General features: G+C 43.9%; 1 protein-coding gene across 25 annotated transcripts in view; it reads left to right on the top strand.

Moving 5' to 3' along the window:
- The window catches only part of fryl (furry homolog, like), a 77859-nt gene that overhangs the window by 32905 nt on the left and 20703 nt on the right, over positions 1-24251 (top strand). For 16 of the 25 annotated variants that reach the window (XR_015035682.1, XR_015035683.1, XR_015035684.1 and 13 more), the window contains 37 exons: positions 267-368; positions 2598-2642; positions 4561-4664; positions 4776-4884; positions 4997-5083; positions 5174-5345; positions 6819-6951; positions 7035-7142; positions 7232-7469; positions 7934-8110; positions 8227-8313; positions 8414-8682; positions 8823-9030; positions 9131-9255; positions 9350-9407; positions 9493-9584; positions 9673-9845; positions 9964-10124; positions 10212-10322; positions 11105-11259; positions 11661-11760; positions 11860-12028; positions 12652-12920; positions 13631-13771; positions 13866-14034; positions 14129-14213; positions 15313-15425; positions 15504-15654; positions 16615-16718; positions 16855-17037; positions 17290-17491; positions 17824-17945; positions 18596-18783; positions 19341-19435; positions 19522-20117; positions 22295-22563; positions 22649-22789. Coding sequence is in view for 22 of the 25 variants with exons in the window: in XM_085773304.1 (XP_085629430.1) it covers positions 267-368; positions 2598-2642; positions 4561-4664; positions 4776-4884; positions 4997-5083; positions 5174-5345; positions 6819-6951; positions 7035-7142; positions 7232-7469; positions 7934-8110; positions 8227-8313; positions 8414-8682; positions 8823-9030; positions 9131-9255; positions 9350-9407; positions 9493-9584; positions 9673-9845; positions 9964-10124; positions 10212-10322; positions 11105-11259; positions 11661-11760; positions 11860-12028; positions 12652-12920; positions 13631-13771; positions 13866-14034; positions 14129-14213; positions 15313-15425; positions 15504-15654; positions 16615-16718; positions 16855-17037; positions 17290-17491; positions 17824-17945; positions 18596-18783; positions 19341-19435; positions 19522-20117; positions 22295-22563; positions 22649-22789 (5811 nt within the window). In the remaining 3 variants the exon portion in view is untranslated. The remainder of the gene's footprint in view (positions 1-266; positions 369-2597; positions 2643-4560; positions 4665-4775; positions 4885-4996; positions 5084-5173; positions 5346-6818; positions 6952-7034; positions 7143-7231; positions 7470-7933; positions 8111-8226; positions 8314-8413; positions 8683-8822; positions 9031-9130; positions 9256-9349; positions 9408-9492; positions 9585-9672; positions 9846-9963; positions 10125-10211; positions 10323-11104; positions 11260-11660; positions 11761-11859; positions 12029-12651; positions 12921-13630; positions 13772-13865; positions 14035-14128; positions 14214-15312; positions 15426-15503; positions 15655-16614; positions 16719-16854; positions 17038-17289; positions 17492-17823; positions 17946-18595; positions 18784-19340; positions 19436-19521; positions 20118-22294; positions 22564-22648; positions 22790-24251) is intronic. The other 9 variants (XM_085773306.1, XM_085773308.1, XM_085773307.1 and 6 more) reach the window with 1 other exon arrangement.

Genomic DNA, 24251 nt, shown 5'->3' on the forward strand with positions numbered 1-24251 from the left:
CTATCTTTATTTACACTCCATCTTTACTACTTCCCTCTCCTTTTGTATCTCACTCTTCCTGTATTTGTCCGACATCAGTATTGGCCTCAGCACAGCCGCTCTGTCATTATCATCCAGAAATGTTGGGCTTGTCATATATAAATACAACTTCCGTGTACGTCCTGCGTATTTACACACCAACTGAGTTTCTCTTTTGTCCGGACTTAAGTGAGCAAACTACTTGTGTGTCTTTAGCTCTTTGATGCTGATGCTGTTGTCCTCCACAGGCTCTGTATCCCCTGGTGACATGCTTGCTGTGCGTTAGTCAGAAGCAGTTCTTCCTCAACAACTGGCACATCTTCCTGCAGAACTGTCTCTCGCACCTGAAGGTACGGCCGGTCCTCGGCCTCTGCACCCACTGCACTTTGCAAAGTTTACTCTCTATAGCGTAAAGGAACAGCACAATGGCTGTATTCTTCAGATTCAAGTATTTTAAGGCCACCATACTAGACTCGACATTGCATAATTCACTTAAAACCTCATATGACTCATGTTATGAAACCTGAAATGAAATTTTGGACATCTTGCTAGCAGAATAAAGTGACATTAGTTCCTCTAAATTCAAGCTCACAACTTAACTTTTTATTCATGAAATTGATTATGATGTGGTAGCTTTTCACATTCATTACTGTGCAAATGAAATGAACTATTGGTATTATGATAACTTTCTGGTTACTACATGCTTCATACCACTGATTGAAGAAGTTGTGACCGGTGTGCTCTGTGGTTCTGTCTAAAGATCATAATGTACTTTCCCCTCCATTATCAACAACCAGATCTGGACAGGAATAGCACTTGATTTGATAAGGTAATAATAGAGCCTTTGTTTGAGAAGGAACTCAAAGCTTTCATCCATTCTAAGCTAATTTATGCTGGGAGAAAAATGCAAACATGTAATAAAAGATTAGGCATTACTAAGATTAACCAAACCAACCTGGACCAAATTTCACGGAGATGTCCTCCGATTTAGCCGAAGCAAATATTATGCAACTCGCCTCAAGTGCTGTTTTTAACTCAGGTCTGTTAATGACTCCTCGTAAACCAGTTACAAACGGATCAAACCACTTTTCCTCCTCACCCCCCGACCAATCATGGAGCTGATTCAACCCAGAGGCTGATTGACCAAATCACTGACTGACCGACCGACTCGCTGACTCTCTTTTCCATTCCTCATTGATTACCCTTTGTGGGGGAATTGTGTGATCTTGTGGTGGATAAATTTCCGTTTGTGTCTCTGTGATGGTGATTTCCGATGGTTTATTTGAACGGCCATCTGTCTTCTCAGTGATCTCATCCCGGCATTCTCTTTCACCATTGTAATTGTTTTAGATTTCCTTCATTGGAAAATTGCAATCAGTTTCCTGCGCGGTGATGCTGATCCTTCTGATTGAGATAATGTTCAGGATTTGTGTGGTGGCTTGTGTAGCGACGATCTCAGTGATTTAGGGCTTTGTGTCCCAGTAGTGATTTTAACCCTGTGGTTGCTCATGAGACATGCTCATATATAGGCTAATTAATTACGTATGAAGCATTTTGATTTACAGTAGGGCTTCAAAATAAGGTTGATGTCATTTCTCATAATAAACGTCAAAGTTTTTGATGGTTAAAAATGCCTAACAAATGTGTTTCCCAGAAACCCCTGCTCTGATGCATCAGCCTCCAATATGCTTAACAACGTATTATTTGAATACCCACTGTGTACATGTTGTGTGTATTTACAGTAATAGTAGAGAGGTTGTTAGTTGAAATGTTAAATTTGACTTTTCACTGCAACTTGAGTTAACTTAACATTTACTTTTACTTAATTTACGTCACTATAAACCACAAGAGGAACAAATAACTTGAAAAATTGCAGATATGAAAAATAAAACAGTTACCTCATCTGACCAGTGTTGGTGATACCTGTACATACATATAGAGAATTGGTTTATATCATATTTGTGCAGCCCTACTGTAAATACAATCCCCACAGGGTTAAAATGCAACAGCGTGCTTGGAACGGATCTTAATGGACTGCTGACTTGGGTGTTGCTTCTCAACAGTTCTGTAGGCGTAACAGGCAAATTAGGTTTTTTTTTTTTTTTTTTTTTGCTTTATTTGCTCTTATTTTGAAAATCATTCACTCCACCCTCATCTTTAAATGTCCCTCTGCTCGTCTTGTCTGTCCCCCCTCATCCCCATGTCTCTATTTCTATGTGTTTCCTCTGTCTCACTGTCTGATTTCCAGACCACAGCACACCATGTTTTGCTTTGCTTTGGCCCTTTTTAGAATAATGTAACATCATATCAAATACAAATGGACTGTTACTTTGGATTACTTCCATGCCACTAACTAACAAGTGACATGTCAAAACAGTTCATTGTGTTTCATCTCAGAAAAATAGTGTTGATTTATGTAGCGTCACACTGACAAGAGTGAATATTCTTTGCACCGCTCTTGTCATGTTTATTTAGGTTCTGTTTTTGTTTTTTGCCTTTAACTTGCATGTGTCCTTCCCCGAACCCCACATTCTTTGTCTCCTGTCATTTGATCTTTTTCTCACACTGACTCGCTCCAGATGCCGTCTAACAACAGCATCCGAAAGCAGATTGAGACGCTGCAGGTGAGTTATCTGGTGTCAGTGACCCTGCCTGGTGCTCCCTGTCTGTTAGTGGTCCAGAGGCCTTTGCTTACGAGGAAGGATTTGAATTTAGCCAGGTAACTTGAGGTACCTCTGTCGGTTTTCAGGTTAAATCGCCATGGTAACCTCTGACAAACCCAGATAATCCAGGGTTAAGGTTATCTCACTAACCCCAGATCCTGCTCTGTAAGCACAGGCCTCAGGTCCTCACCAGGACGTAAGGTAGAACAGATCAGCCCGCACGGCTAAAGGCTAGCGAGTCGGATACTCAATGAAAGTAGTGTAGGAACATGTGAATTACTTGTGATGTTGCCTCAGGCTCTGTGATTGAGCTGGTTTGTGATTATGACTGTAATCAGAGATATTGTTGTGGAGTATTTAGATTTCTACTGTAGTCACACGTGTTTCATAGTGACGTACAGTAAGTCATCTTGAGCTACAGTTATTTAAAATCCATTGTCTACTTATATGACACATGATGTAAAACACATTTGATGGATGATTCCTCAGTGTTTACAAGCACATTACCACATGAACCCTACAGTGTCGCAATTTTAATGGCGATTAATTGGTAATAGTAACTACTGGTATCAGAGCAGTATTGATAACACATTTGTGTGTCTGTGCTATTTATTACCAGAGGAACAGAGAAGATCATAGAATCGTGAAGAAAAGAAAAGGTGTGTTGATTCAGTTGTGGTGGCTCTGCAGTGCGGTCTGACACTGCTACATTTAGTCCTTGTGCTGGGAGCTGCTAACAGGCAGGAAGGCTGGCAGCAGCCACACCGCGCTCTCACTCGCTCTCGCTGCAGAACCCAGCATCTGCCACGCTGGCTGTCCACATCAGGGCCGCAGCATTGTCTTTATTAAGTCAGCGCAGTAAGCACGGCAGGTGACAGGTGGCTTTTTTTTTTTTTTGTCTCAGGTTTTCCAACCTGTCTTTATAATTTTTTTTTTCTTCAGTCGGACAATAAATCACAATAATTGACACCATATAAAAGTGAATCAAAAACGCTGACCCGGAGCGGTCGATTGCGCGCAGCGAGCCGGCGTGCTGCACTTTTGAGTTGCAGCTGGAAGGACGGTTGCATTCCAGTCCACCCCCAAGTCATGAAAACCATTTTCTCTCAGGCTCTGAGGTCGTGTTCACCTTGGTTTTTCAGACGACTGCCTCTGACGTACCTGCCACTTGCTCCTTTTACAGTTTAGATGCCAAAGTCAAACAATGTTGTGTTACAAATATTTCCTTTGTGCCCCCCCGACAGGAAACCAGCCCATGATGATGTCTGTCCTTGTTCACAGTAAATTAGCAGGTTGACATCAAACGTTTTTTAAATTCCTATTGCTTGACATTGTTTCTGTGTCGACATGTGGACATTCAGTGTTTTGTTGTTTGATTGAATATTAACCTGGTGAAAGGAAATAAAGTGAAGTGGGTGGATAGAAAGACACAAGCTCCAACACATCATCAGGGTCAAATGTCAAATGGAAATCTTTGCACCATGATGACCTCACATTGTGATGGATTTTAATTGACTGTAATTAAAATTCAACATTTTGCATTGTGTTCATTTGACTCCCTCTGGTTGAGAACACCTGTCTCCATGCTCATTATGTCTTCCAGTGGGAACAGTATTTAATTTCACTAGTTAACTGATGACTGTGTCACAAGCTGAGCAATCATCATCACATCATATGGCTCAGACATCAACCAGTGACTCATTAGGAGTCATGCACATAGACTGTTGTGATTAGTTGGTACATTGTTGGTACTTCCTCCAGACAACAGCAACCTGATCAGGTGGGTAATGAACTTATCACAGTTAAATTGAGTGTTGAGTGGCTCATCTTGTTTTTTTTTGTTTTTTTTTCCGTTTTTTTTTCTTTTTAACATCCACAGAACAAAGACCCCAAAATGTCCCGTGTAGCGCTGGAGTCGCTCTACAGACTGCTGTGGGTCTACATCATCAGGATCAAGTGTGAGAGTAATACCGTCACACAGAGGTCAGTTCCAGGGTTCAGCCTTGCACTTGCTACTTTAATTTACACGTCGTCAAACACTTTTCTCTCCTCAGCCGGTAGTTGTTTTAAATTTCCCCTCGTTTCTCCCTCCAGTCGGCTACTCAGCATCGTTTCAGCACTTTTCCCCAAAGGTTCCCGCAGCGTGGTACCAAGGGACACGCCCCTCAACATCTTTGTCAAGATCATCCAGTTCATAGCTCAGGTTGGCTCATTATATGAATTGACCATCAGATTTCAAGAACTGAGCTGAACAAAGACATGAACCATGTAGTAAGAGCAGGTTTGTGACTGTTGTGCTCTGCTTGCTGCCACAGGAAAGGCTGGACTTTGCTATGAAGGAGATTATCTACGACCTCCTGTGCGTGGGCAAGTCTCACAAAACCTTTACCATCAATCCAGAGGTGAAGTATGATTGAGATTTGTTGCAATGGAGTCACTGGAGTGTAGGTGGAAGCTCTCTCTCATTTATCTCCCTCCATCTACCTCAACAGAGGATGAATATCGGTTTGCGAGCGTTCTTGGTGATCGCTGACAGCCTGCAGCAGAAAGATGGAGAGCCTCCTATGCCTACGACGGGAATCATCATGCCCTCTGGCAACACCTTGCGTGTCAAAAAGATCTTCCTCAACACCACTCTCACTGATGAAGAAGCCAAGGTCATAGGTAGGTTTGAATCTTGAGACTTCAATTTTAAAATCTGCATTATGATTTAAAGGGATAGTTCAACATTTTGGCAAATTGGCCCATTGCCATAATCCCTATAGTCTTAGGAGTAGGTTTGTTACCTTTAATTGTCAGTGCAAGCTATTTTTAGAACAGCGGAGCAGAGCCGCAAGCTGCTCAGAGCTACGCTACGGAAGCTCATGGGATTTCTTGGTTTCCCTCATCAAACTTATCAAATACACAATCCAACAACTCCAAAATGCTTTCGTGGACAAGTTGTGACCTGCACATTCACCACGCTATGAGATAATAATAGAAGGTTATGAGACAGAATTGTTTTTGAGGTAAATTCATGCAAAACCACTGATGCGCGTTCCCGTCGAGGGCAGTTTTTCAGCAAGCAGTCTCTTAAAGGTTGACTATGTAGAATGACAAGAATAACAACAGAAAAAGAATTCCAGCAGTCGATTGCCAGACCGTTGCTAGGTAAAACGGGCCGTTGCTAGGGACTCCGCTCTGATCAGAGGACAGCAGAGGAGGAGGACTATTAGGATATTTACCTTATGTTTCATTTTTACCGTCATTAACAGCATAATAAATGACTTGTAGCTTGTTACAGGGAGAGTGGAGGCTCTCTGCCTTCCACACCGCTGCTGCTCAGAGCCTCAGAGCCTCCGCTGTCACTGCTCTCCTCAAGTTGGAAAAAAAAAAAAAAAAAAAAGGAGCTCCGTGGCACCGAAAGTCCGCGACGATAAACGTGCTTATGACAGATAAGACTACACAAATACACCCATCCTAACATGTATATGATAATCCATTCATCCACCGATTGATTATTAAAAAGGCTTGGTTGGAAACAAACGCATCCGACCGGGAGGAGGCAGGAAAACAGCGGAGAACTGAGCCACATGTCGGCTACAGGCAGGTACGAATGTAAACAGAACGTTGACAGAAAGTCATTGTCGAGCCCGTCAAAAATATTAAAAATAATAATTCAGACTAAAAAATTTTTTTTTATGGAAAAGCAATACTTTCATTCTGTACCCCTCTAAAGGCCCCATGGATGTATTATTTTTGAAAAAATATAGCTTTTAATAAATATTCTACATATTCAACCTTTAATTTGCCTCGAAAACAACTCTGTCTCGTAACGTTCCGTTACTATCTCATAGCGTGGTGAATGTGCAGGTCACAACTTCTCAACGAGAGCGTTTTGGAGTTGTTGGATTGTGTATTTGATAAGTTTGATGAGGGAAACCAAGAAATCCCATGAGCCTCCGTAGCGTAGCTCTGAGCAGCTCTGCTCCACCGTTCTAAAAATAGCTTGCACCGACAATTAAAGGTAACGAACCTACTCCTAAAACTATAGGGATTATGGCAATGGGCCAATTTGCCAAAATGCTGAACTGTCCTTTTAAGCGTTGTGTTTTCTTTTTCCACTATGAGCGTACTGAGTCTGTGCTGTGTTTACAGGCATGTCACTGTACTACCCGCAAGTAAGAAAAGCCTTAGATAACATCCTTCGACATCTGGACAAGGAGGTGGGACGCTCCATGAGCATGACCAACGTGCAGATGTCCAACAAGGAGCCCGAGGACATGATCACGTACGTAACCGCAAACTCGGACCCGTGCGGATCCTCTGTGTTTCTCACCGAGAGCAGTGTCTCATAAGCTGTTTGCTCTGCAGGGGAGAGAGGAAACCAAAGATCGATCTGTTCCGCACATGTGTGGCCGCCATCCCGAGACTGATACCAGACGGCATGAGCAGACAAGACCTGATAGAACTCCTGGCCAAGTAATTCACCCTCTCTAACCTCAACGTAGAAGCTCCGGTGGCCCTCCTCTGGTCCTCTAATACGCGTCTCCCGTTTGATTCCTCTCCAGACTGACCATCCACATGGACGAGGAGCTGCGGGGCCTTGCCTTCACCACCCTTCAGGCCCTGATGGTGGATTTCCCAGAGTGGCGCGAGGACGTTCTCTCAGGCTTCGTCTACTTCATCGTCCGGGAGGTGACGGACGTCCACCCCACGCTGCTGGACAACGCTGTCAAGATGCTGCTGCAGCTCATCAGCCAGTGGAGGCAGGCGGTGCAGAGCAGCAACAAGAGTCATGATACACAGGTCGGTTCCAGGAGGTTTCAGCTGGTTTCAGTTCGTTTACTGTGATTCCACGTCTTTATGATTTACTGAGAATTAGGGCTGAGCGATTCATCTTATTTTCATCGTCATTGCGATGTCAACATGCACGATAAAAACATCACAAAGGGGTTGCCTGAAATGCGATGAGTAACCGAGCCTGGTGGCATCCACACAGCATCGATGGGTATAGTTGTACTGACACGACTTCTTGTGTTTAGCTAACTCGTAATGTCTGGAGTTTGTTTACAGTGCCCAAGCTTTCCACTCTTCTGTTTTTTGTGTATTTGTGAGGCAGTGTTACAGCGCCACTACAGGCCTGGCATATGTACTACAGCTTATTAAGACGTTCTCAGAAAGGCACAGGAACCGTATGGTTGATATGCACACTTGAATATTTGCTTGTATGAAAACTCTCATTGATGTTAATGACGTGTTTTCTTGGGCAGGGCTCAAGCAGCGGCCACTCTCTGTCTCTGGACCGTATCCCTCCGCTGGGCGTGCTGCATGTGGTGGAGGGTTTGGCTCTCGTGGTGCTTTGTAGCTGCCGCCCCGCCACACGCAGGCTGGCCGTCAACGTCCTCAAGGAAGTCCGTGCACTGCACACTGCACTGGGCATTGGCAAGGTAAATACTGAAGAGTTCATTTTATTATAACCGTCTTCCACGTGAGGCTCTACTGAGAGTTTTTATTGCTTATTCTTTGTTTTCTGACGTGCATTTCATCTTTCTAACTCTCTCAGGCGGACGAAGAATTGGCCATTGATGTGATGGATAGGTTAAGTGCATCAGTGTTAGAGAGTTTCATTCATCTCACAGGAGCTGATCAGGTATAAATTCCCTTTCTTATTATTCCCACAATAATAAAATTTAAAAAATTAAATAAAAAACACTCAGACTCATCTTGTCTCCCTCTGTTTTTCTCCGCAGACCAACCTGCTGTATTGTCCCAGTGGGATTGATCTTCAGACACTCGCAGAGTGGAGCTCGTCTCCCATCAGCCACCAGTTCGATGTGGTGAGCCCCTCGCACATCTGGGTGTTTGCCCACGTCACTCAGGGCCAGGACCCCTGGGTCATCAGCTTCTCCAGCTACCTGCGACAGGAGAACCTGCCCAAACATTGCCCCACCGCCCTCAACTACGCCTGGATGTTTGCCTACACCCGTCTGCAGCTACTGTCCCCACAAGTTGACATCAAGTACGTCTCATCAAGCCTCTCTCACTGTGTTTGTTGTTGTGTGTGTAACTGTGTGTGGTTTTCTCAGTGTTTCTGTCGGTCCTTTTAACGTTGACTGCATGTCTTTTATTCCGGACCTTTCCTCACACTCCCCTCTGCAGCAGCCCCATCAATGCCAAGAAGGTGAACAGCCTGAACAGCAGCGACTCCTACATCGGTCTTTGGAGAAACTACCTGATTCTTTGCTGCAGCTCCGCCTCCTCCTCCTCCTCCATGTGTTCCTCATCCTCCACCTCTGGCTCCGTCCGCTGCTCCCCGCCTGAGACGCTGGCGTCCACGCCGGACAGCGGCTACAGTTACGATTCAAAGGTCAGGAGCGCCTGCGTGGAGCAGATGATACAGAACCCGTGTAAACGTTGTAGCAACTCGCATTTAACACCGACTTTGACCTTTGTGTGTCTGTTAATAGATTGTTGGCACTCCGTCCCCCTCCTCCCTGTTCAAACACATTGTTCCCATGATGCGCTCTGAGAGCATGGACATCACAGAGTCTCTTGTGTTGGGGCTTGGCAGGACCAACCCCGTGGCCTTCAGGTAAACCACACCTGACATGAACTGTGCATGTGTGTTAAGGTGCATTTATTAAAATTCAATTTATTTACTTACATGCAACTGTGATATTCTCCAGAGAGTTGTTGGAGGAGCTAAATCCCATCATAAAAGAAGCTCTGGAGAGAAGACCTGAAGTAAGTGCTGCTCACAAGCTCCCAAGTTCTGTGTCTAACAAACGTCAGCGTCCAGACTTACAATGCTGCTGTCCTCACTCTGCAGAACATGAAGCGGCGCAGGCGTCGTGACATCCTCAGGGTCCAGCTGGTCCGGATATTTGAGCTCCTGGCTGATGCTGGTGTCATCAGTCAGATGTGTGTAATCAGCAACTGGTATTCGACAATACGACAGGTAATTAATGTTCATTTTCCATGTGTTTTACATTGACTTTTCTCTTCACAGAGCCAGTGGAGGGTTGGATGGAGAGAGCCACTCTCTGAATAGCACGCTGCTCGAGTACGTTGATCTGACCAGGCAGCTGCTCGAGGCTGAAAACGACAAGGACTCTGACACACTGAAGGACATCCGCTGTCACTTCAGTGCACTCGTGGCTAATATCATCCAGAATGTCCCAGGTAAAATCTCTTTGTTTCCTTCCTTATTTCAGTCAGTTAAAAACAGACTCTTATTTAGACTCGATCTGTGTCTAAACTTGGTGCCTTATTCATGACCTTCATTATTCATTGTGTTCAGTACACCAGAGGAGGACCATCTTCCCCCAGCAGTCTCTGAGACACAGCCTGTTCATGCTGTTCAGTCACTGGGCCGGGCCCTTCAGCATCATGTTCACTCCCCTTGACCGCTACAGTGACAGAAATATGCAGATCAACCGCCATCAGTACTGTGCACTAAAGGTACACACAAACACATGAGAAGATGGAAATGTTGAACTCCTTCCTCGCTGATAAGTAATATCTAATCCCTCTGTTTTCATCTTCCAGGCCATGTCTGCAGTGTTGTGTTGTGGACCCGTGGCCGACAACGTTGGCCTCTCCTCTGATGGCTACCTCTACAAGTGGCTGGACAACATCCTGGATTCTCAGGACAAGAAAGTCAGTGAAATATTCCAGTGTCAGCCCACTTTATCTCTGAAATTGCCTCTGATAGTCTGGCCAGCGAAGGCACGGACAGTAACAGATGAGTTCTGGATATTAAGTTGAGGGGATGCATGCGTAATGTCAAAGAAAAGTCCTGAACACTTACAGGGAGCTGGGAAAAGCGCTCCCCTTGTTCCTGGGCCAAACTGGCTTTTCACGCAACTCAGTTCTCCCATGTTTTGAAACGTTACACAATTGTAATGAAAGCATGTAGAGTGGCCAGAACAACACAGGACCAGTACATGATTATAATGTCTCTAGTGATGCAGCCAGACTAAGCATCATCATTCATTTTTAATGAGGAACAATCGGTTCAGTCTGGCTGAACTGAAAGATTTCCTCAGGTCAAAGTTATGTAGCACAGGTTCATTAACCGTGATGCTAGCGCTGCACAGTGGTGTTCAGAAGTACTACAGGAGGGTTGTACTGAACTGTTTCATTCAGATGATAGCCCACACAAGGAAATTTAGTATTTATAGAAAGTGGGTAACAATAAAATAATTGATTCTAATTCAAACATTTTAATCAAAGGTTAAATCAGATAGGAGTTTTAAGTTATTGCAAAAAAAAGAATGTAGGGATCCATATTTAGTGACTGTTTTTGTCTGTACAGAGATCATATCATTATGTTTATGGCAGGTTTATCCTGTACATACATTTACAGCATATTTTGTACAAACATTAGATATTAAGAAATTCACAAGTACTGTAACTGTTTCTGTCTTGTCCTCCTCCAGGTTCACCAGCTGGGTTGTGAGGCAGTGATGCTGCTGTTGGAGCTGAATCCAGACCAGAGCAACCTCATGTTTTGGGCTGTGGACCGTTGTTACACAGGCTCCCGCCGCGTGGCTGCTGGGTGCTTTAGGGCCATCGCCAATGTCTTTCACAACAGGTACCCTTTAACTCAGTGTTTTCCAACCTTGGGGTCGGGACCCCACGTGGAGTCGCCTGAAATTTCTAGTCATTGATAATAATAAAAAATTACTGAAAAATATTTTACTAATTATTATTCATTTTAAAATTATGATTAAAAACACCATATACAATCTTAAACTGTATTCTATAATTTAAGTTTCTCCAATATAAATCGAGTTTTAAAAAAAAAAAAATGCAGCAGAAAAAAATATCTTGATTGACCAGGAGTTGCCAGAAATTTGTAATTTAAAAATGGGGTCAAGAGCCAAAAAAGGTTGGGAACCACTGCTCTAACTCCTAGTGACTACTTGAACTTTTTTTGCTTGTTTGTTTGATTCTAGTGGAGTGAGCTGGATGTGTTTTTATATCTCCTCTCAGGGATTACCAATTTGACACTGTGGTGCTGCTGAACCTGATTCTGTTCAAGGCGGCTGATTCTTCCAGGGACATCTATGAAGTGGCCATGCAGCTGTTACAGGTCAGAATTAGTGTCACGCAAAGGGACAACTTTTACACAACACGGCCATATTCACTTGAGTTGCTAAATGTGTTGTCATTGTTTATCTGAACCTCACAGATCCTGGAACCCAAGCTCTTCCGTTACGCCCACAAATTGGAGATCCAGAGAACAGATGGCATCCTGACCCCTCCCTCACCTCTGCCACACCTCTACTCCGTGTCTTACTACCAGCTGTCTGAGGAGCTAGCGCGGACTTACCCAGAGCTGACCTTGCCCATCTTCTCAGGTTTGCTTCATTCCAAAATGTGCAGCAGTTTATATGTGGATGTTTATATCAACTGGAGTCACTTTCATTTGACCACAAGAGGATGGATCTGTCTTTTTATGTGTGTGAGCAAAGCACAATAGCACATACAGTGTAAACATTTCAGCGCTATGATCATTGGACCTTAAAAAAATAACCAAACATAATTTTGCCAGCATCATATTGGAGATTTTTTTATTCATCTATTTATTACAACAATTTATGTGGATGTTCAGTCATATGTTAGATAGTTCTAATCAGTGAAGCTTGGATTAGCCCTCAGCCTTGGTGCAGTTCCTCACATGTTTAAAATGAAAATCATTGAATCCTCTGATTTATTAGCCCATTGTGGTTTTCCACTCTCCTATAATGATGCCTACGCTCAAAGAGCCAGAAGTAGATCTTAACAATTGCTCTGTTCATCAGTGGATGGCTGGAGTAAACCAATCCATTTCACTACACTATAGCAAATACAGAGATGTTTGGAGCTCGGTGCATGAAATGACAGTGTCCAGACTAAAGGATTGAAATGAGGTCAAAGGTTGAGAGAACATTCCTTCGGTGGCTTAGAGTCAGCTTCAATTACCGACTTTGTTTCCCCGCAGAGGTGAGCCAGCGTATCCAGACAGCACATCCTGGTGGCCGTCAAGTGATGCTGCACTACCTCCTGCCTTGGATGAACAACGTGGAGCTGGTCGACTTCAAACCGGTGACGCGGCGAACGGAGGACTGCGGCAGCATCGAGGAGGACGAGGACGTTCACGAGCGGGAGATCATGATGGTCAACAGCAGGCGCTGGCTCCGTGGAGAGGGGTGGGGCTCCCCGCGCGCAACGACCATGGTGCTAAACAACCTCATGTTCATGACTGCTAAGGTGAGGAGACACGATCAAGTTTATGCTAATGAGATGCTAATGAGTTTGTTTTTTTTGTAATAATCAAGACATTCCCATTGAAAACAAAGCAATAAAGCTGAACACGTTGGAAAGATTATCTCAAACATACAATGCAATCACAAAATAATGATGAAAGATGGGAGTGGTTTAAACAAACTAAACAATTACAATCAGCATCCTGACATCAGTATCCACAAGAGTTGTTTCCAGGTTGCTTTCCCTTTGACCTCATTGGCCAGAATGTCCATTTTAATCCTAAACTTTAGCTCCGACAAGAAAATGGTCATTCTGTTGGTCTTACAAAGTCTTTCAGGTTGGACTTTGTATCTTATCCAATTTTTTAAAAATTGACCATTTTGCAATTGTTAGAATTTGATTTTAATATATCTATTGTCTTGGGGTGTATTAGACCCAATATAATACTTGCTAAATTCACGACAAATCCTAGTGACATCAGATCAACAACCTGTTCCCAGAAATTACCCTGGCTTTTACACAATATAAACATATGCTGCTTGTTATACAAGTTTGACATATTTGGAAGAATCCCATGTAATATTTTTTGAATTAAATTCTGATCATTTTCTCTCTGGGGGGAGTTTTATTGTGTGTAACCAGTGAGATGTTTTGAAATTTGATTGATGGAATGGATTGGTGATGATGATGATGATGTGTATTTATTTTGACAGTACGGGGATGAGTTTGCTTGGTCAGAGATTGAGAATGTGTGGACCACGTTGGCGGACAGCTGGCCAAAGAACCTCAAAATCATTCTGCACTTCCTCATCAGTATGTCAGGAGTTAACAGTGACCCCAGCCTCTTGCCCTACGTAAGTTCCAGCACATTTACATCACGTATCCCCGATGTGCAGCATCTGCCACATCCTCCTCATGTTCCTGACGGTGTCATTCATGTGTCTCCAGGTGAAACGAGTGGTGGTTTACTTGGGCAGAGATAAGACTATGCAGCTGCTGGAGGAGTTGATGTGTGAGCTGGAGTTGACCGATCCCGTTAGCTCAGCTGTCACTCACATGGACAACCCCCCCTTCTACCGCATCACCTCCAGTTACAAGATCCCCTCAGTCACCTCAGGTTAATGAGCACAGGAAAAGCACCAGTAGACATTGTGGTCTAAAAAATGTTTTGTCAATGTGAAATAATCATTGTTTGATGTCTGCTCTCACAGGAACAACTTCCAGCAGCAATACCATGGTGCCAGGAAACGATGGTCATCATGACAGCAAGATGAAAGACTCTAACATGGAGGACAGGTACGGGATGATATACAGCTCTATTGTAATCATTAGAAAGCTGTATACTCATTGCCTTCCCATTGTTTTCTGTCAGTTCTATTATGATTACATAAGAAAAAGTCAAGAGTTTGCACACACTAAAACATCCTAATTGAAGTTGAGAGCCAGAAAAGGTGAGTATAGAGAACCTGCAGATGCAAGTTATCTACAGTGACATGCAAAAGTTTATGCACCCTGGTCAAAATTTCTGTTCATGTGATGATAGGCCAAGAGGCAAAAAGTTACAGGTGACACATTCCCTTTACATTGTAAACAATATTGATTTTATTTTTCATTTTTTACATTTTCAATGACAGAAAAGGAAAAGGGCCTATGGCAAAGGTTTGGCCACCCTGCATAGTTGGTTCCTATAGTAGCCCCCCCTTTGGAAATTATCCCAGTGTGTAAATAGTAAATATCTTGTCTGATGGTCAAAGTTATCTGAGAGCTCAAGTCTCCTGGGTTTCCCATTCTTTTGCAGGCTGCTGCTTTGTTTCCCTTTCTCACTCTAAAATTGTAGAAAACAAAAATAATACACTGATATTGATTAAAATATTTAACTGTATGCCTTTTGGAGATCATTTCATCTTTCACTTGCTTAACTGTTCATATTAACAGAAATTTTGACCAGGGAGGCCCAAACTTTTGCATTTGTATGACTGCTTCTATAGGCTCACATCCAGTGATGGTCAGTGTGTGGCAATAACTAGAATATATCTCAGCTTCAATGCGAATAAGATGGAGGTGAAGTTGTTGAAGTAGTTCTTTTACTGTTGGCATGAATAAAGGGCTCTTCTGTACAGTAAAGGTCTCAAATCTCATGTGTGGGTCCTAATTCCTCAAAGGTGGAAAGTTAAAATTGAAACGTCTGATTAAATTATTTGATTTAGGATAAATTGAGATGAACAATCAAGTCTCGTGTTTCTTTTAGAGACTGGTGACTGTGAGGTGAGATGCATTTAATTGCAAAAGGTTTGCTGATGCATCGGATAAGTGAGAAGTTGCTGTCTGTGCTCAAAAAGCCTCCCCGCTGCTGACGCTCTTTTAATCACCTGTGTCTGTTGTGTCTGTTCTGCAGTTACACCCACCTGGACATCTACAGCGGTCTGAACAGTAACCTGAACCGTCAGCACCACCGTCTGGAATCTCGTTACAGCAGCAGCTCCGGAGGCTCCTACGAAGAGGAGAAGAGTAAGAACAGACTCCTCACGCCTCCCGACTCACAACTGCGTCTCTGCAACATCTCTGATCATCTTCTCCCTTCTCCAGGTGACTCCATGCCGCTTTACGCAAACTGGCGTTTGAAGGTGATGGACCACAACAGGCCGGAGCCCCTCCCCTTCCCACCAACAGGAGGCTGCTGGTCTCCTCTAGTGGACTATTTGCCAGAGACCAACGCCCCTGCTGTCCCGCTCCACAGGTACACCGAGCTCCACCTCGTTATATTCGAAGCTACGTCCACACTGCTACATTTGTTTTCATTTAGAAAAAGAGATGCTTCTAAAACAGAAATACAATGACAGGTACCAAGAGTCACTCCTTGATTTGGTCTTATTGCTGAAGACTATCAGTGGTGAATGTAACATGAAGACAAGTTACAAGCGTTATTGACCTTGTTGCCTTTTCTAGCAGCAGCTGCTGATTTAAATTCAATATTTTAATTCTATACGAGTCTTTGCTGTGGTTTTTACAACTTATCTGTTGAGTTGACTGTCCACTTCCTGTTTACATTGACACATGCACTTCATTGCTCAGTTGTGTGTGTTTTCAGGTGTGTTAGAGATTGTTTCTGATACAGAGCAAAAACACGACAAAACCTCCATGACAGCACAGAACATACCTCAAGCATCCACACACTAATTATGACACTGTTTAACACAACTGTTTTATATGATAAAATCATGGAGGCGATGAGATTTTCTGTGCCAACAGTCAAAGGTCACATTCACTGTGACATACAGTAATAATGTTCTGTAGAAACTCCTCTACATCTTCAGTGCTATAACTCAAGAACAGAAGTGGAGGATAATTATAATATTAATAATAATAATAATAATAATAAACTTTATTTCTATAGCACCTTTTAAAACCAGGGTTACAAAGTGCTTCACAAAATACAAAATACAATATCATTGAGACAATACAACTATTAAGACAAAACATACAGAAAACAATGAACAAGCATAAGATAAAATAATAGAAATAGATAAAATAATAGAAACAAACATTAAAATATGTGGAAAAACATTAGAATTATTGCACAAATGCCACTCTGTACATGTGGTTTTTAAAAGCATTTTCATTTTTTCTGTGACTTCTGTGACTGTGTGACTGTGTTTGCCGCAACCTCACTGATGGTAATTGTGATCTGTCTTTTCAGATGTAACATTGCAGTCATCCTACTAACAGACCTCATCGTGGACCATGGGGTGAAGGTGGAGTGGAGTGCCTACCTGCCCCTTTTGCTACATGCAATTTTTATAGGTAAGAGACTTCCTGATTGTCATTATAGGACGGTATTTACTGTAGGACTGAGATGAATGATTCTCTCATATAAAGACGCATTATGACTTCACCTGCCAACCTCATCTTCCCTTTGTCTTTCTTATTTTTCTCCCAGGGTTTGATCACCAGCACCCAGAGGTCTACGAGCACTGCAAACGCCTGCTGCTGCACCTGCTGGTGGTCCAGGGAGCGAACAGCAGCGTCCAGTCTGTGGCTATGGTGCTTTTACGCAACAGAGACTACAACGATCCGCGGGTCCTGACTGTGAAGCCTGCAGCTCCAGAGTTCAGCCTCACAGGTCAGTTCTGCTGTGGAGCCGTGAAACAAGAGAGACACAACAAAACTGTAGTTTTACTTTAATTTATTTACAGTATGTGGAGTAAAATGAACAGAATTATTGGGTATAGTCATTTGTTGTACTACCAAGGCATGTCACTGGGTGGCAGCAGGGATGTAGCTCTCCAGAATCAATGTTCTTTGTCACAGTGTGACTTGAAATGCCTTCAAAACATGCCTCCTAGCTCAATGTGTCTGCCACTTGTTCCCACAGGGGTGCAGGAGCTGTTACCAGACTGTCAGCCATCACCCATGACGGACTCGGGCCTCAGCTCAAGCTCCACGTCCTCCAGCATCAGCCTCGGGGCAGGGGGCACCGCTCTGTCCCACCTCTCGCCCACACTCCTGAGTGAGGTGGACGTCACCGCTGAACAGGATGAGAAGGCCAAGGCTCTCATTGAGTTCATCACATCAAGGTGAGAGGAGCCTCTTTTCCTGAAGACTCAACTTTTCATTAAAGCTCGCCACTGCTTGTCAGACTACGACATGTCCCTGACTGACTCAGCTCCATGTGTCTCATATAGTCAGTTTGTGATATGAGATCTATCATCACTTGTACCATGTTGCTCATTCTGTTCATCTGTTTGCTTTCATGCTTCCAGCAGTGTCTGAGAGGACTGGGGTATTTTTACTTTGCATGGGTTTGATTTTGGGGTTGACTGGTGTGAGAACACAACATGCTTTGAGGTGTGGTGCGATTCTACGGCAGGACGCGTCGTCTGATTGGTGTTTGCTCTTGTCTTTGTAGAAAGAGGGGCCCGCTCTGGAACCATGAAGACGTTTCACCCAAGAACCCCAACATTAAGAGCGCCGACCAGCTGAGTGTTTTTGTCAGACACGTCGTGACTGTCTTCAAACACTCCCAGTCAGGTCTGTGTGGTTTGTTGTCTTAAAGGGAATAATTCAACATTTTGGCAAATTGGCCCATTGTCATAATCCCTATAGTCCTAGCAGTAGGTTCGTTACCTTTAATTGTCGGTGCAAGCTTTTAGAATAGCGGAGCAGAGCCGCGAGCTGCTCAGAGCTACGCTACGGAGGCTCATGGGATTTTTGTGGTTTGCACATTCACCACACTATGAGATAATAACGGAATGTTACAAGACTGAGTTGTTTTCGAGGTAAATTCATGCAAAGCTGCTGATGTGCGTTCCCATCGGGGGCAGTTTTTTGGCAAGCAGTCTCTGCATTTGCCTTGAAAACAACTCTGTCCCGTAACATTCGGTTATTATCTCATAGCGTGGTTTTGGAGGTGTTGGATTGTGTATTTGATGAGTTTGATGAGGGAAACCAAGAAATCCCATTAGCCTCCGTAGCGTAGCTCTGAGAAGCTCGCGGCTCTGCTCTGCCGTTCTAAAAATTGCACCGACAATCGAAGGTAACGTAGCTACTCCTAAAACTATACGGATTATGGCAATCGGCCAATTTGCCAAAAATGTTGAACTATCCCTTTAATTCTGCTAATATGAGTTGCAGAATGTAGTTTGTATTAACTTTATCATTATTCATTTGCATCCCTTCAGGTTTCCAGCTGGAGTCACTGCTGAGTGACGTAGCTCTACAAACGGCTCTGTCTTGTCCCTCCCGTCATTACGCTGGACGCTCGTTCCAGATCTTCAGGGCACTCAAACAACCTCTGACTCCTGCCACGCTGTCGGACATTCTGTCTCGACTGGTGGAGACTGTGGGCGACCCAGGAGAGGAGGCTCAGGTCAGAACATCAACAAGGACCCAGTGCTGCTCTGCAGTGTTCCTATATGTAACACTGTTGGCTAATGCACCTAAATGTTGAATGTTCCTTCCTAATATTTGTCTGGTTAGGTTACACTGATTTGGCCACATGTTACTTTTCCTTCTATCGCAGTCATTTTCTTCTTTTTGAAATGTTTAGAATAGATGTATAGTACCATTTTGCATCCTTACCTCTGCTACTTGTAACTTTCAATCACTTTTTGATCTGATACTTTTGCTTCAAATTTGGTACACAGGAAAATAGTAGAAGTTGGTGGAACAAATGTTTTTCTCTCATTACATGGTAACAAAGACATTTAAAATGTTTTGAAGCAGAGCAGATGTTAAAGGAACACGTCTGTATGAAGTAAAACATCTGACCTGCTTTAAAACCAGTAGTTGCACGAGTCAAATGATCTTTACATGATAACAGGATGTAGGCCAAATAAACATTTTAACCTGAAGAACCACAGAGAAGTCATGTGTTCCTTTTTAAAGATGATGCTGATGCTGACTGCTGGTGTTTTCTCTCTTCAGGGCTTCGTCATTGAACTGCTCCTGACACTGGAGTCGGGCATTGACACACTCGCAGACACAGTCAAAAACTATGACCTCCTCACTGCCTTAGCACAGTAAGTCCTTCAGTTCATCTCAATGATAATTTCACTATGGAATCCAAAGGTCATCTATAAACTTTTAAAAACGTTTATTTCCACAGAACCCCTCCTCGTGATCACTTGCTGGGGCCTAAGTTCGCCGCCAACAGGAAGAGCACAGGCCAGCTGAACCTGAACAGTGGAGGTCTGTTCCATCACGTCCACAACCGCAGCAACTCCCTCCGGGCCAGCCTGATGGGGGAGCGGAAAGGCGACAGACGCAGGAGCAACACCCTGGACATAGCCGACCGGCTCGGCGGCAGCCACGGCAACCTCGCGCGCACGCGGAGCTTATCAGCCCTGGGTGGGGGAGGGGTTCAAGGGGGGGACGCCATCCCCCCCGTGGACCCCTCGAACCTGATGGCCACCGTGTTCTGGATCGCCGCCTCGTTGCTGGAGTCGGACTACGAGTTTGAGTACCTGCTGGCGCTGCGGCTGCTCAACAAGCTGCTGGGCCAGCTGCCTCTGGACCGAGCAGACAGCAGGGAGCGGCTGGAGAAGGTCCAGGCCAAGCTGAAGTGGTACAGCTTCCCCGGCCTGCTGCAGCTCTTCTTGAAGGGCTTCACCTCCGCTTCTACTCAGGAGCTCACCATCCACCTGCTCAGCAAACTCATCAGTGTCTCCAGGCATACGCTGGTAGACCCTTCACAAGTAGCAGGTGAGCCTCTTCTACAGTATTGTGAAAAATAATTTACCCCCTGCCTGAATTCTTTTTTTTTTTGCCTATTTGTGAAACTTAAAGGTTGACTATGTAGAATGACAAGAAAAACAACAGAAAAAGAATTCCAGCAGTCGATTGCCAGACCGTTGCTAGGTAAAACGGGCCGTTGCTAGGGACTCCGCTCTGATCAGAGGACAGCAGAGGAGGAGGACTATTAGGATATTTACCTTATGTTTCATTTTTCCATTAACAGCATAATAAATGACTTGTAGCTTGTTACAGGGAGAGTGGAGGCTCTCTGCCTTCACACCGCTGCTGCTCAGAGCCTCAGAGCCTCCGCTGTCACTGCTCTCCTCAAGTTGGAAAAAAAAAAAAAAAAAAGGAGCTCCGTGGCACCGAAAGTCCGCGACGATAAACGTGCTTATGACAGATAAGACTACACAAATACACCCATCCTAACATGTATATGATAATCCATTCATCCACCGATTGATTATTAAAAAGGCTTGGTTGGAAACAAACGCATCCGACCGGGAGGAGGCAGGAAAACAGCGGAGAACTGAGCCACATGTCGGCTACAGGCAGGTACGAATGTAAACAGAACGTTGAGAGAAAGTCATTGTCGAGCCCGTCAAAAATATTAAAAATAATAATTCAGACTAAAAAATTTTTTTTTATGGAAAAGCAATACTTTCATTCTGTACCCCTCTAAAGGCCCCATGGATGTATTATTTTTGAAAAAATATAGCTTTTAATAAATATTCTACATATTCAACCTTTAAGTGTTTCAGATCATCAAACTGATTTTAAAGCAACACTAATGTAATTTCTTGGCTTCCCTCATCAAACTCATCAAATACACAATCCAACAACTCCAAAACGCTCTGGTGGACAAGTTGTGACCTGCACATTCACCACGCTATGAGATAATAACAGAATGTTACGAGACAGAGTTGTTTTCGAGGTAAATTCATGCAAACCCGCTGATGCGCGTTCCCGTCGAGGCAGTTTTTCTGCAAGCAGTCTCTGTATTTACCTTGAAGGTAACAAACCTACTCCTAAAACTATAGGGATTATGGCAATAGGCCAATTTGCCAAAATGTTGAACTATCGCTTTAAAATTCAGTTTCTAAACTCATTGAAGTGGTAGAAAAACGGTCAATAGGATGAATCGTGCTGCCAGACGCAGCGCCACCGTGGTCCTGGTACACCGCCGTTCAGCTAAGCTCCAGAGACCGAGCTCAAGCCCTTGTTAAATCATAAACTAACTGTGATAAACCAAATTTTTGGGAAAGCTGAGTTCAATTTCTCTATCCATACCCAGGCCTGATCACTGCCAGCCAGACCTGTTGAATCAAGAAATCACTTCAGTAGAACCAAGGGGGCAGTTGTCGGTCTGAGAAGTGAAGCTCACTTCCGCGTTCAAAAAACTGCAATCCCCTCGGCTGTCGCTGGGGGCTGGCTCCAATTGGGCCCCATGTTAAAATAGCCGATTTTACAGCTTAAAAAAACATATTTACAGCCTGGTACATTTTATTTTTTTGGTCTCAACCGATAGTTTCTACCCCCGCACACACTCTGAGGGGGGTGAATTTTTTTTAAACTCTACCGTTTTACTATTATTAGGTTTAAAGTTCTGGCCAATTAGGGCGCTGAAACGTTGAGTGACAGGTCCGGGGGCCGCTGCTTCGAGGCCAGTGGGCGGGCTCTCGGCCGGCCAACGGCCGCACCGCTCCAAATATGGCAAGTAGAATCCAACATGGCGCGGTTCAAACCCCCGTAGTAGCGGCACAAAACAGACTCCCCCAAACCAATGGGTGACGTCACGGGTGCTACGTCCATTCTTTTTACAGTCTATGAGTAGAACCTGTCTGACAAAGTGAAAAAAAAAGCAACGCGTCATCATGCTGCTTTCTAAAGAAATTCAAGAACAGATGAAAAAATAAAATCATTGACATCTTCCAGTCTGGAAAGTGTTGGGACTCCACAGTGAGAGCCAGTGTGACAAATATGCAAAAAAAAAACTAAGACATCAATACCAGGGCAACTTTTCCGAATCTCTTCATGGCATTGAGTGTGTTTCTGTTATCAGTTGTGTTGGTATCTTTTCTTTAGACTTCATGTGTAAGTATGTGACTCTTGATGTTGCCCGTCTTCCTGGGACATGTCTGCAGGTTTTCCCCTGAACATCCTGTGCCTCCTACCACACCTCATCCAGCACTTTGACAGCCCCACTCCTTTCTGCAAGGAGACGGCTGATAAAATAGCCAAGGTGTGTGCAGATGAGAAGTCGGCCACACTCTCCAACCTGGCTCACATGATGAGCCTGTACAGCACGCACAGCTACTCCCGCGACTGCACCAACTGGATCAACGTGGTCTGTCGCTACCTCCACGATGCCTTCGCTGAGATAACCTTGAACCTGGTGACTTACCTGGCTGAGGTGCGTAGGAACGAGGACCAAACCTGTCGCTGTCGGTCAGCTGTGGTGAGATCACACCTGTAATGTTTCCATCTGTGTCTCTCAGTTGCTGGAGAAAGGCCTTCCCAGCATGCAGCAGTCCCTGTTGCAGATCATCTACAGCCTGCTGAGTCACATTGACCTGTCAGCGGCTCCCGTCAAACAGTTCAACCTGGAGATCATGAAGATCATTGGCAAATATGTTCAGGTGAGGATTCACCACATTACTGCATTCAGTGTTGTGGAAGCTACTTATTAAATGTAGCTCAATGGCCTGAAGCAAAGAGGACAATTAACTTTAAAAAAATATATATATATTATTCTCAATTGATTATGTTATATTTTTTATACCTGACCCAGGAACTGAGTTCTGAGTCTTGTTAGGCCACGTGGGTGCAGTTTCCTATATGTGTTGAGTGTTTTAAGGGTCACACATTATGATCATGCCTGACACTTGATTACCGTAGATTCCCAAATAGAAGCCCAGGCTTTGATTTGCTTCAACTGCCCGAGTGACCCGGCTTATATTTGAGACAGCCGTCTATATGGGACAGGCTTTTATTTAATTTTGAACAAATCTTATGCTCAGCAAAGATGGAAAATCCTCTCACATCGATCTGTTACTGTTTAAAAGAGAGAGAATAGAAGGAAAGAGTTGGATCCAGAGCACACACACACACACACACACACACACACACCCCATTGGTCATTTTTGCTGCCGCTAGAGAGAATGGATTTTTTTTCATTCCTTTTGCTCTTCACATTGTGTAGGTGGTACTCTAGGGCCATAACCACCGTCTAAATTACATTAATAATAATGATCAATCTTTCAAATCGTAGACCATAGCTTTAAACTTCTTCCAAATGAATGCGTGCTCCGGCCCTAGACTGTATGTAGGACTGTACTTTCCTTGGGTCAAAACAACACGAACGGACGCACCCGGTTCAGGTTGAAATCATACAGGCCCTACAAAAACTCAGGGACCCAGGGCTTCTTCTTCTTTCTTTTTTTTGCTCAAACGGGCAATTGTGGGCGATTGTGGGCTTTGAGAGGTTTTGTACATTCACAAGAACTTGCAGAAAATAGAAATAGACCCGGCTTCTAATTGAGACCGGCTTTTATTTGCTCAAACCTGGAGCCAGACCCAGTCAGTACAGGAGACTCAGCTTTTATTTGAGAATTTAAATATTTATCTATATCTAACGTCTTGTATTTTAAGGGAATTATTGAAATCTCCTGTTACTTCAAGTGTTGCAATATAGGACCCAAATAATTATTACATAATCAACATGATGAGTTATCATCATTTTTTTGGCTGCTGGGTTTATGAGGGGCCAGTTTTATGTTTAGTTGGCCACTGCTGGACACGGCCTATTTTCATATACAGCCTGACATATATATGAATACTGGGATGATGTGGTTTATAAATAGCATAATTGAGAATAAGAAAGAATAACATATCTCACAGGGTCATTGTTGAGAGGCCTTTTTATGCAGCCGCAGCTCTTTATGGAAGCCTTTTACCAGTCCTGACCCAGGGCTCTATATGCTTCTCACTCACAGCGGCTTGTGACTGCTGTTCTATTACTGTATCAGCGCCTCAGGCCGACTCTCCACTGGCTCACTACCAGCGCTGCCCTGTGAAGAATGCATTGTATTTGTGTGAATA

This window comes from Trachurus japonicus, chromosome 4, assembly GCF_045865225.1.
Source record: "Trachurus japonicus isolate A0001 chromosome 4, Traja_1.0".
Classification (NCBI taxonomy): Eukaryota; Metazoa; Chordata; class Actinopteri; order Carangiformes; family Carangidae; genus Trachurus; species Trachurus japonicus.